The sequence below is a fragment of the Prosopis cineraria genome, unplaced genomic scaffold (genome assembly GCF_029017545.1).
Source record: "Prosopis cineraria cultivar Desert tree isolate PC_DT_omini unplaced genomic scaffold, ASM2901754v1 PC10, whole genome shotgun sequence".
Lineage (NCBI taxonomy): Eukaryota > Viridiplantae > Streptophyta > Magnoliopsida > Fabales > Fabaceae > Prosopis > Prosopis cineraria.
This window is the reverse complement of record NW_026555341.1, coordinates 6,083,303-6,095,142: the sequence shown is the minus strand read 5'-3', so window position 1 is coordinate 6,095,142 and position 11,840 is coordinate 6,083,303. Positions and strand designations below refer to the sequence as shown.

The 11,840-nt window shown below is 36.4% G+C and overlaps 2 protein-coding genes across 2 annotated transcripts; one reads left to right on the top strand and one right to left on the bottom strand.

Moving 5' to 3' along the window:
* Positions 1 to 349: 349 nt before the first annotated feature.
* LOC129322748 (IRK-interacting protein-like) lies at positions 350 to 2,919 on the bottom strand. Its single transcript, XM_054969114.1, has 2 exons — positions 2,533 to 2,919; positions 350 to 2,383 (listed from the first exon to the last, which is right to left on the bottom strand). Exons 1-2 carry the CDS (start codon positions 2,617 to 2,619, stop codon positions 1,031 to 1,033), a joined length of 1,440 nt encoding a protein of 479 aa, XP_054825089.1. The 5' UTR covers positions 2,620 to 2,919; the 3' UTR covers positions 350 to 1,030.
* Positions 2,920 to 4,533: 1,614 nt separating this feature from the next.
* On the top strand, positions 4,534 to 9,462 carry LOC129322749 (probable protein S-acyltransferase 14). Its single transcript, XM_054969115.1, has 7 exons — positions 4,534 to 5,223; positions 5,773 to 6,010; positions 6,084 to 6,175; positions 6,932 to 7,055; positions 7,152 to 7,237; positions 7,343 to 7,408; positions 8,659 to 9,462. Exons 1-7 carry the CDS (start codon positions 5,011 to 5,013, stop codon positions 8,785 to 8,787), a joined length of 948 nt encoding a protein of 315 aa, XP_054825090.1. The 5' UTR covers positions 4,534 to 5,010; the 3' UTR covers positions 8,788 to 9,462.
* The last annotated feature ends 2,378 nt before the right edge of the window (positions 9,463 to 11,840 follow it).

The following is an 11,840-nucleotide window of genomic DNA, read 5'->3' as shown; positions in this document are numbered from 1 at the left end:
CCAATTCGCAATCTTTTGCTATTATTGGAGAATGTTCGCGTCATTTTCACTTAAATATAGTTAGAATAAGATAAAATATCACTTGATATTCCAGCTGACAAATCTTGCAATGAGTGGACAGATTTCTTTCCACTTCTTTTCCATTGAGAAAGACCCCTTAAACAGTACTCATATTCTTTTATGATTAATCTCATAATTGTTGATTAAAAAAAAAAGAATAGTGCCTTTAATTTAAGGAAAGTTAGCCTTCACCTTACTGTATTAATTATTTTTAATATAAATTATGAAGGGTAATTTAAAAAATTTATAATAAATATTTATTGAGATATATAATTTTGGTTCTAAAAAAATACAAATTAAAAAAAATGACAGTTTCTCTGGCAAAATAAAAATAGAGGGAGTACCATCAATCAACTTGACGAGAAGCTCGTATTTGCATTCACGCGGCTACTCTGACTTCCTCATCGTGCGGTCTTCATTAGCTACGAGAATTATCAGCAGAGAAGAAGAAATATTCGAGGTTACAGTTGCAACCAGAAAAACAATATCCAAATGGTAGCATAGGCACGATAACCAGCCTTAATCCCTTGCCTCGGTTAAAAATACGTGAAATCGAAGTAAATAATACCCATTATTTATTTTTATCACACCTTTAGAATCTCTTCATCCACAATCCAAATGTTAAACCCTCGAGAATCTCACCCACTTGCCTTTGAGATCTTAATCTAATTAGCATTTTAAGATCTCCATTTATGGATGAAACAAACTCGTAAAGTCCAAAAGAGAATGGACAAAATAGGACCGCTATCAAAGGAGAAACCGGATGAAGCCAAATCGTCCATTTGACCTAAAAATCTCGATTATTGACACATCCCAAGCTTTATCTTTAACACAGCATGCATTTGACAAACAAGACGAACCCGCCTCTGATCGGCCCCAGTGCAATATAACAAAAGACAAAGTAACAATAGAAAACTTTCCAGTTGTCCCTTTCTGACGATTTCAGATTCAAATATCAAAAGATTAAATCTTAAGGTGACGGGGTAGAACCTTTATCTTCGATGTTACTGCAATAGTGGCCATTACTGCTAAAGTTCCTGCAAAGCACCTTGCACTTAACCACACTACCGTAGACATAAAAACCCGGTGAAATCATTATCCGGACCACGCTTGGGACTAACTTGGCACCTTTGTCTCCGCTCATGTCATCCATGTAAGCTGAATCAAACCTCACTCCTTTGTCCACTCTGAAAATAGGCAAGCTTGGGTGGACCGAGTTGGCCAGCAAGTGCACCAGCCAGACGCTCTTGGATGCGCTGAAGAAAGCTTGCAAGAGTGGCTCTGGCCAAGCTCTGTTCCAACCCAACATTGCCACTATTTCACTCATTTTCCTATCACAGAATCTGCTGAACTCTTCGCTGAAGTGTCTCGTCCCCTTGCTGAGCACCTCTTCCCATGTCAACCCATGAAGCATGTTAAAGGACGCGAAGTTTGCCTCGCATCGTTCCTCTGGGTTCAGTATGGAATTCGACGCGTTCTTTTGGAACCCCACTGATTCAAAGTCCTCGAAGAAAGCTTTATTTAACAGGGCTTCTAAGTAGAAAAGCAAGCTCCTCGAGTTGTTCGAGAACGAGATTTTAATATCGTAAGGCTGGAGAAGAAAGGATACTCTCTCGTACACTTTGCCTCCCATGTGCCTTAGTTGCATAACGAGAGCGCGGCTTAGGTACCTTACCGAAGACCGGGCTTCCGATAGTGCGACCATAAAGTGCTCGAGTACGTCGTTTTCATGGGAATTTTGGGCCTTAGCCAATCTGTACGGCGAATTGTTACTGCAGTCGTCGAGCCCAGATTTTAGTTTGTGGCAATACACCTCTAGTTTGTTCAGTTTCTTCTCTAATTCAGCCATGGAGTATTTGAGCCTATAAGATTCTGAAATAGCCTCGTCTCTTTTCCTAGTAGCTTGAATCAACTTGTGTGAGAGTTCCGACAGCGCAGTTTTCCACTGTTCCTCTCTGGCTGTTGACAAAGCCTTGGGGGACTTTGGACTCTTGCGCGCAAGCGATGAAAATATGGACTTGAAAATCCCGTTTGGGCTTGCCAATATTGGCGAATGCTTGTTTGGCCCATTGTTATCTAAGGGAACGACGGAAATTTTCTCACGAGAATGTGGGCGGCAGTTGCTGCACGAGACGGAGCCATCTTCTCCGTCGATGGACCACACAGATTCAGACCGTTTCTTGTGAACGGGTTTGCAAACTTTGTCGGTCTGGGGGAAGGGGGTTGGAGGATGATGCTTTGGAGTTAGACCTTTATCAACACTTGGGGTTGCTCTGCTCTGGCTTCTGTCCACACGATACTCATCTTCCTCCTGTTCTTGAATCTGCAATAAACGGAAAAACGCCGTCGGACAAGTTAAAATAGAACAGAATGCACATGATAGATTCCAAACAGACTAGACATCCCCCCCCGACAATTATTTTCTAGGGAAACAAAAAGGGGATGGCGAGAGGGAAAGCTTATTGTACTCACAGCGGCGAATATCGGAGGAGGGCGAGATGGCGGAGGAGGTGACGAGGGAGACTTGGAAGAAGAAGGAGAACAGGACGAAGGAGCCATTTCGTTATGTTATGGCATTTCTTGGTTGGTGCTTTTATCTGCAATAAGCAGGGGTCAATGCGAAGAGGGACGCGTGACGCGTATGTTATTTAAACTGTAATCGTGAGCACAAGCGTTCTGCTTTTGTCCGTTATCAGTGTCTTTCATTTTCTACGTGGCAATTTCGTCGGCACGTAATCATGATCCCGAGCGAGTGACAGGAGGGCAGGTTCTCCCAACTGCGAAAGGGCTGATTTAATTTTAGTCTATAGCGGTTCCTTAGGAATCTCTCTAAAGCCAAGCCCGGTCAATCGTCTGACCCCATTTCGAAAACTTCATGAGTGTGCTTCACAAAATAATAAATATTAGGTGTGTCGAGGGTGCTAAGTTCTAAATATAATAATTGAATCCTTGAATTTTCTTACTTCAATTCATATGAATGTAAAGATATAAAGAGATTAAAAAAAAGCATTTTCTGATTAATGGAAATAAAAAACACAAAGTTGTGTTGATTGCAATTTGAAATTGGAAATAATTCTACTTAAACTGTGGATACAAAGATAAATAACTTGAAAACAAATCAGTTATGCTGAATAGTGATAAGGACATTGATGATATCTTTCAATTGTTAGCTTGAAATCTTTTATAAGCGCTCAACTGGTACCATTACACTTGCAAGATTTGGAACTTGTGAGCAAATATCAATAACCATTTGGCATGGTCCAACAAGATTCATGGCACATCAAATTATGATGTCATGTTTACTTAAAAGTTCTTAATGTTCAATCATTCCGAATTTTGAAGTTCATGCTAAACACCTACATGGCATGACTCTTATCTTGAAAAAGAGTCAGGCTTTGTTTCTGCTTGAATCTTGGGCCTGTCGTTTTGCCTAGTTTTCTTTCCATGATTTGGGCGCACGTTTCATTTCAAACTCAAACAAGAAGCAACTTGTGTTCAGCAAGTTGGAACATAGAATATAGGGTGGTTTTGATCACAATTAACGGGGTAAGCATGATCCCTTTTTTGTCGAAGCAAGCTTTACAAGCGGGTAATGAAAGCCCCCAAGAAAGGGAATGTTAAAAAGGACAAGCGAAGTGAAGAGGCAACTGGGCAAGACAAAGAAGCGTGTAATGGCTGGAGAAGCAGAGAAATGGTGGAGTAAGTCAACCAGAGTTGTGCAGTTGAATGCGATGTGCGGAGTGGGGGCATTTAATTCTCGCAATATATGAGTGATGGAGGGCAGCTTCAACTATAATGGCTTGCAACATTTATTCCGATTACGGTGCATCGTGACTAGCGGGTCGGTGGAATCGTACGCAGCGGGGATAGCCCAGACCAGGAGGGACGTGATTAATGCATGTGAAGGTTTTAAATAAGAGTGAGGCAGTGAGCAATGAGGATGGGGCCGGGTGGTCCATCCCATTCCCGGTCTGCACTCTGCACTGTGCCAGCTAAGTTGGCCGCTGACTCGTGTCATGCAGATTTATCTCTCTCTAGGAATCACGTGCAGGTGTCCCCACCTCCTCCACTGTGAGTTACTGACACATACTGTTGCTGCTTCTCCCCAGCTGAGGTTCGTTCGTGCCACTCGCCGACGACCCGCCCCCGTGCGATCCCACCAACCCTCGAATGCACAGGTTATGATAATTAACTAAAAAAACAAAAAATGGAGTTGACATATGAAATGGATTAATACTAGTAACAATTAATCCAACGCACTTAAAATATTATAATAATTTTAAAATGAACTGTATCATTGCTATACGCACAGTACAACATCCATCCGAAAGGTCATGGACAAAAATATGAGATGCGTGCCTTGAATTCAGCACTTAACACGAATCCTCTGACCAAATAACGGAGGGCGAGCAGGCATGTTTCACCCGAGAGAGAGAGAAAAAAAATGTGAGGAGGCGAGAAAACGATGAAACGAACAAAAGCCCCCGTGCATTTCCATGGACCAGTGCAGTGTGTAGCATCCGTCATTGGAGCTGCCAGCCTGCAAGTTGATTTCACGTGAACTTTCAGTCTGCTGAAGATATAACGATTTTAAAGTTAATCATAAACTCTCGAAATATAAGAACTAGGAGGTTTTTGCGTATAGTATTTATTAACTGTAGATGTAGATAGTCATTTGGATTTTAGCATAAAAAAGTACAATTATAGCTAATCCACGCCGTTAACGAGGCCATTCTTGGATTGGCCTAAAACGAGGCCAATTATTCACCCCAAAAAAAAAAAAACGCGACAAACGGGTAAAATTGCTAGCGTCTGGTCAGAATTGAGAGGAGAAAGACGCATCCCATTGTCGTCCAGTTTGGCTCGTCGGAATTAGCTCGATCCCACAAAAGATGGAAATCCATAACCCCTGCAGAGGCGTAAACTGAAAAAGTATTGCCTCCACCGTAGATGGACCAATCTGGAGGACCTACCATGGGGTGGAACGTTTTCAGGTTCTGTACGGTACTGCGCGCTCTTGGTTCCGTCATGATCATATTGGTCCTCGGCCTTGTCGGCTTCACTTACTACGCTGTCGTCTTGGCTGATTACGGACCTGCTCTATTCTATGGCGGCCTTGATTCCTTCACATCTCTTGCTGTCTTGGTTCTTTTCCATGCTTTGGTATTTCTTCTTCATCCACATTATAAGACACTGTGATGATTGGGAAAACTGAATTTCCTCCATCTTTAATCGGTGTCTGTATATTATATTGATTTGTGTCATCTTTGATGCTTTGATACATTGAGCGGTAACTATATAATAGACTTTGGTTATCTTATATCTTGACAATTCCTAAGAATTTATCCATCACTAATTAACCAAAGACTGTCCTGGTTTGCTCCTTGCCTTTTGAAACTCTATTTATCAAAATTCTGAATATAGGGACTCACTATCTCCGATATACAGTTGTTTTCATCAGAATTAAATATCAGCATACATCAGAACCGAGATCCTTGCTGAAAATTCGAAACAGAATTTAGAAATTATATTCCAGTACTTGTATGCCATCGATTGGGTTTTTTGGAAGGAGTTTAAGCTACATTTCACTCCCAAAGAGAATGGAATGGGAATTTTGCTCCCTTTTAAATTAACAAAAGGTTAATTCTGGATAAAAATGGAATTACTTTGATGACATGACAATGAATTTCATTAATTTTATGGCCTCTGTAGCTGGTGATGCTGTTGTGGAGCTACTTTTCTGTTGTTCTAACTGATCCTGGGGGTGTCCCACCAAATTGGAGGCCAAAAATTGACGAGGAAAGATGTGATGCAGATCCATTGGTGGAGTCAGCGCATATTGGCCCAGCTTTAGCTTCACACGATTTTGGTGAATCAGCAAATCAAAATAAACGGTATTGTCGAAAGTGCAATCAATTTAAACCTCCTCGTAGCCATCATTGTTCTGTTTGTGAGTTCTTTTCTCTGACATTTACGCTCCTGGTTATATTTTTGGGTGAACGATGACAAAGGCTTGATTTTAGGCGGGAGATGTATCTTGAAGATGGACCACCACTGCATTTGGGTTGTAAATTGTGTGGGCGCATTGAACTACAAGTATTTTCTTCTTTTCCTGGTATGTAACCACGTCTTCAAAAGTAAAGTGGCCTATCTATTTCCTGTATTTTTTTACTCCTGCAGTGAGGAGAACCTTTTTTTTTTTTCCAATATTTAACTCCATTGCTTTGGTAGAGAGATATATAGAAGACCAAGGAAATTGAAGAATTGAGCTATAATTTATATGGTAAGCATATTGCAAATAAGTAATCTTTTTATGTCATTAATTGACTTGGTAGAGAAGCATGTAGAAGTTCAAGGAAATTGAAGAATTGAGCTATAATTTATTAGATAAGCAAGCTGCAGGTAAGCAGCCTTGTTCTCATTGATCGTTTCATTAATATCACACTGTTTTGCAGTATTTGAATAGGAGTATATGAGTCATGTTATGTTGGGTGATTTCAAACATCTCAAGCAATCAAAACAATGCATTAGTTTTAGGCTGATCATGCGGTGGCACTACATAACGAACCCTGCATATGTCCTAAATTTTGTGGACTCCAATTGGTGGAAACTATCTTGCATCTAATCATATAAGGGGCACATGATCTCACAGGCAAAAACAATAACTTTTTCTTCCACCGTTTTGGCTGAAACTTTGTCAAAGCTTCCTGTCCAAGAACACTTTTAAGTGGTTTATTGATAGGTCATTATACCTGTCTGTTGTCTCATCTTATTGCTAAACTAGTATAATTACTGGGGGACAATTGAAGAGGATTGATTATGTGGCAAAGTAGATTAGGGCTAACTTATCTACCGCAAAACTTTCTTGCAGTTCTACACATTTCTTGAGACAACTCTTGTCACTTTATCATTATTGCCATATTTTATGGCATTCTTTTCTGATATTGAGATTGCTGGAACACCAGCTGGCCTTGCCGCCTCATTTGTTGCATTTGGTGAGTTCTTGAAAGTTGAAAAGTTATTTTTATTTAGTGTATTGCTGTTATTATATTATTGATAATGCTTTTTGTTCTTTGCATTCTCGCATGCAGTTTTGAACTTGGCCTTTGCAGTAAGCATTATGGGATTTATGATCATGCACCTGTTATTCGTTGCATCTAATACAACCACCATAGAGGTGACTTTTTTCCCATTATTTACAATTTTTCTCCAATTTATTTTGCAAGGCTTTTGAACCTATGTTTCAGAATTAAGGTTTTCTTTTATCACTTCAACTTATCAGGCATTTGAGAAGAATACCACTGCAAAGAGGTCTTATGACCTAGGCTGGAGGAGCAACTATGAGCAGGTGACATCTCTTTTTCGCTGTGCAGTGTTTTTTCCAAGGCAGCTTTTCAGCTCTTTATTGTCTTTCTTTGTAACATGCTTTGAATGATCAAAAATACAATCATACTAAGTTGGCTAAGCAGAAATATGATCACAAGAAATAGAGTGCCAGATGGGAAGAGTGGTATTTCAATTCATTTAGTTGATTTCACATTCTCGTAAGCCCTAATTTTATGGCAAAATGAGATGCAAAACTCATTACGTTAATCATACCATAACTGATATTACCATAAAAGGAGCATGACTGAGATCGTGAACTTTGCCTCTCAATTTTCGCATTACAGTAGCTTGGGTGTATCGCAAATCTCAACTTTTGTGACCATTTACATTTTAAGTAGCTGATGTGCTGCTTATCTAGAACACTTTTAGCAGAAATAGACACTAATGCCTAATGGACCCAAGGGCTCAGCCCAGATGTTGTACAGCCTTCCTTTGGTTGGTATCTGTGGCTGGGCTGATCCTGTCCTCATCTCATCTTCCTTTGTTCCATATAGTGAACCAAAAGACAGGCAGCCATCCATTGTTTGGGCACCAACAGTTCATGACTGACTTATCCTATAGCAATATGATGCAGAAAATTCCCATGTTACTGTCGATCAGACAGAAGTAACCATTGGTACACTGATTATCTAACCCCTCTTTGGTATCTTGAACGACATCCATGTATAGCAAGATGACTGAGAGTTGTCAAGGAAGTGATCCAATTGATAATTGGTAATTTGTATACTAGTTAAGCTAGAACTCATCTCTCCATTGTCCCCCTTTTAGTAAAGTTGAAACTCCTCAAATGTGAGATCTGTGTGTTTGTGTGTGTGTGTTCCCCTCCTTTTTGGCTGTTTTGGGATAAAAATAGTCGTATTCTATGGCTTTGGGCATCTTGGATGTTAATAGGGACATGTTATACTCTAACATCCAAGATAATAGGATGTTGATTTATATATCAAACGATTCCTTAATACAACCTCTTGGTCTTATTACTTTCAGATAGGACTTTATTCCATAGTTTCATTCCTTGTTGGCCTTTTAATTGCCAATTTTGTTCTCATCACTTTAAAATCATTGAATTTTAACCTGGAAACAAATCCATGAGTGTTTATAATTTTGTGAAACATGTGGGTGTGGAATAATGCCATGGTAGACATAAGCGTACCTGAATGTATTCATAAACTTAGTCTTTAGGCATTATGTCATGATGCCACATATTTGCCTCAGGTTTTTGGCACTAAAAAAGGGTTCTGGTTGATCCCTGCTTACTCAAGTGAAGATTTAAGACAAATGCCAGCTTTACAGTGTCTTGAGTATCCAAAAGTACCTGATGTGGATGCCCTCCAGCGTTTATAAAAGATGTTGGCAGAATTGAAGTAATTGAAGCCTTGGACGTGGTTGTTTAAGCTATATGTGAACCAGCGCAGTTTAACATGGGACAACGATCTCGCTGATGGTCATGGATTCTTTTTTGTTTTAGGCCACCTATGGTAATGGATTCACTTCGTCCTCTTATGCAGTGATGGCAAATGGGCGGACGCTGAAGGTAGTCCCCACTCCCCTGGTTTCTCGTGCGTCCAATTCCTGCCCATGCGTCATCTGGCTCTGCCTTTTTGAGTGTTTCGAGTGTTTCTGGGTATATTTTTTCGTGTATATGTGTATTATTCACGTCTCAATTCAGAATTTTTGTATGATGTAACATTGATGGCGTAGTGCAAAGGCCTCACCGAAAAAAATTGCGAACTATTTTTTCTTAGCGAGCTAACCCACTAGGAAGGTGGATGTGCTCGGACTTCTTTTGCACAGTTTGAGTTTAATTTATTATTTGTAAGTATGATGCTTTGAGAATTCGCAAGAAAGGAATTGTTGCTGCTTGAGGGCGATATTCTAAAAATTTGATCGGAAGTATCGTGTTGTGATTGACGAAGTTAAATTCGCCTACGTAATTCTGTAAATTTTTATTTTTTGTTGAGCTGGTATAATTATGTTGAGTTGAAGATTATATAAGCAAAATAGTTGTTAATCTTTTTACCTTTCTGCCATAATTGTTATCTTCTTTCTTCTGAATCTTAATTCATTGTGCGTTTGAAGATTTTGATTTAATGTCTTTTTTCTTTTTGCCTGCTATTTATTTGTTATACAACTCAGTATAATTCCATCAAATCACACGAGAAGTAATAGTATTTATGTACATATTAACCCTTGTTAAATTTTTTATAATCATATTTAAAAACATAGAAACTAATATTGCAAATATATGAAATTAAGAGACTTGGAGTAGTGCAAAAAAATTATAAAAACTAATATTAAAATACGCTAAAAATATAAGAACGAGCAATTATTATTTATATCCAAACTTTAAATTCAAGCGTTTCAATTGGCTTTGGCCATCGTCTTAACAAAATTTGTGTAACTCTTATTTTTTATTTATATTTTCTCAGTTTCAAAATTTAAAGCTTTTTGTTGAAAAAATGTGTGAAAATATAATTTTTAATTCCTTTATTTTTTCTAATTATCAATTTAATATTTGAATTTTAATTCAAAACAACTCAATTCTTTATTATTTATTAAGCTGGAACAATTTAGGGATGATATTTTTTTAATGAGTGATTTGACCACCAATAATGTTGAAAATGGGTGGTTTTTACATGAGCATGTCATATTAACATTATTTTTGAGTTTTTTCATTGTATAAATGTGGTTATTATATTGATCATAATATACTCATCAATTATAATTATCATTGTGATATTCAATCAAAGTTTACGTGGCCCTTATTATATTTTTGCTCCTCAATTTTTCATGTATGGATTATTAGAGGTAATTGAAGTGAGGAATCACACAATTGAAGTGAAGAAGATTGTAGAGAACACTGTTATTGGCTTCTTGATGAAGAGCCTCATTCTTTATGTTTGATTTACTTAGAACTCAATTAGTTTTCATCAGTTAATGTTCCATGTAAAATTCAAAATTTTATTTCTTGATATATTAATAACAAAATAAAAGATAATTTATGTGCCATTTTATGTTAATTATAATATAATATAATTTCTCTTCATACATTAAATGTTATGTTTAAATTGTACATGATTCAATTTTAGAAATTGCAATATGGTTTTTTATTTATTAAAATTAAAAGAATTCGAAAGAACTAAAAAAATTCAACATAAATTACTAAATGAAGATGAGCACAATTTGATGTATAAAAAGAAAACTGAATTTGATATTTTATTCAAGTTATTAGAATTAAAATTAAATTTTATAGGTAAAGAAATATATATTATTGGAGCATATATAAAAATATATTCTATTTCAGTATTCTTACGTCACAAATTCGAGAGTAAATATAAATGTGGGTTGTTATGTAACTATATTTTATAAAATTTTATACAAAATTTATTTTTATAGTCAATATCTAAGAAATACATATGTTTAAAATTTTAAGGGGATACAAATAAAATTTTCTTTCAGGAGAAAAGGGGGAAAATATATTTAAAAATTGTAGTTACTATTACTAATATTAAATTATTTATCTGAAAAGATGAAGTTCAAAGCTCTTTAGAAATGATAAAATTCATACATATTATAAATATATATTTTTAAATAAATTTTATTATTCCTAATAATAATAACAATAAAAAATTATGAATAAAAGTTAATTATATGAATGTAAGATTTCTATATTAATATTCTCAATTATAAAATTATAAGTTTTCATTGATTTAGGTTTTTTCCTAAGAAATTATGCTTATTTTATATAAAAGCATATACTCCATTAATCCAAAAAAAATACGGAAAGAAGTCAAAGAACAAAGGAAAATAATAACCGCTAAAAATCCTACCTCAATAAAATCTCCATCGAAACATGTGAATAAATGAAAATGATAACTAGATAGGGAAATATGGAAAATAAGACGAATAAGATTCCTTCAAATAATATTTAATATTTAATAATTTATAATTCATTCCATTTAATTATTAATATTAAAATTTTCTTGATCCCCAATCCCTCAAGTGTTTCTTTTATTAATTAACATTTTCTCGATCTCCAATCATCATTCACTCCGTGGGTGTTAATGTACTTGGAGATTGTGCTATTTTAACCCTTGCTATGTTCCTAATACCTTCATCATCAACTACCACTAAACATATATGAATAGATATGTTCCTTTTAATTTATTAGTAAAAATATTTTACATTGCTCTCTATTTTTTTTATCATTTGATTTAATGTTAAAAATAATATTTGAAAGATTATCAATCTTTTCTTGGCACCCATGACTTCTCCAAGTGATATTTAATAATTCATAATTCATTCCATTTAATTATTGATATTAAATTTTCGTCATCCCTCGTCAATCCCTTGAGTATTCCTTCTATTAATTAAGATTTTCTCAACCTTCAATCATC

Coding starts and splice junctions, on each gene's coding strand:
- LOC129322749 (XM_054969115.1), top strand. CDS start 5,011: ATGGACCAATCTGGAGGACCTACCATGGGGTGGAACGTTTTCAGGTTC. Junction 6,011..6,083: donor TAGCCATCATTGTTCTGTTT/GTGAGTTCTTTT, acceptor GCTTGATTTTAG/GCGGGAGATGTATCTTGAAG. Junction 7,409..8,658: donor GGAGGAGCAACTATGAGCAG/GTGACATCTCTT, acceptor TATTTGCCTCAG/GTTTTTGGCACTAAAAAAGG.
- LOC129322748 (XM_054969114.1), bottom strand. CDS start 2,619: ATGGCTCCTTCGTCCTGTTCTCCTTCTTCTTCCAAGTCTCCCTCGTCA. Junction 2,384..2,532: donor CTCCTCCGATATTCGCCGCT/GTGAGTACAATA, acceptor CGTTTATTGCAG/ATTCAAGAACAGGAGGAAGA.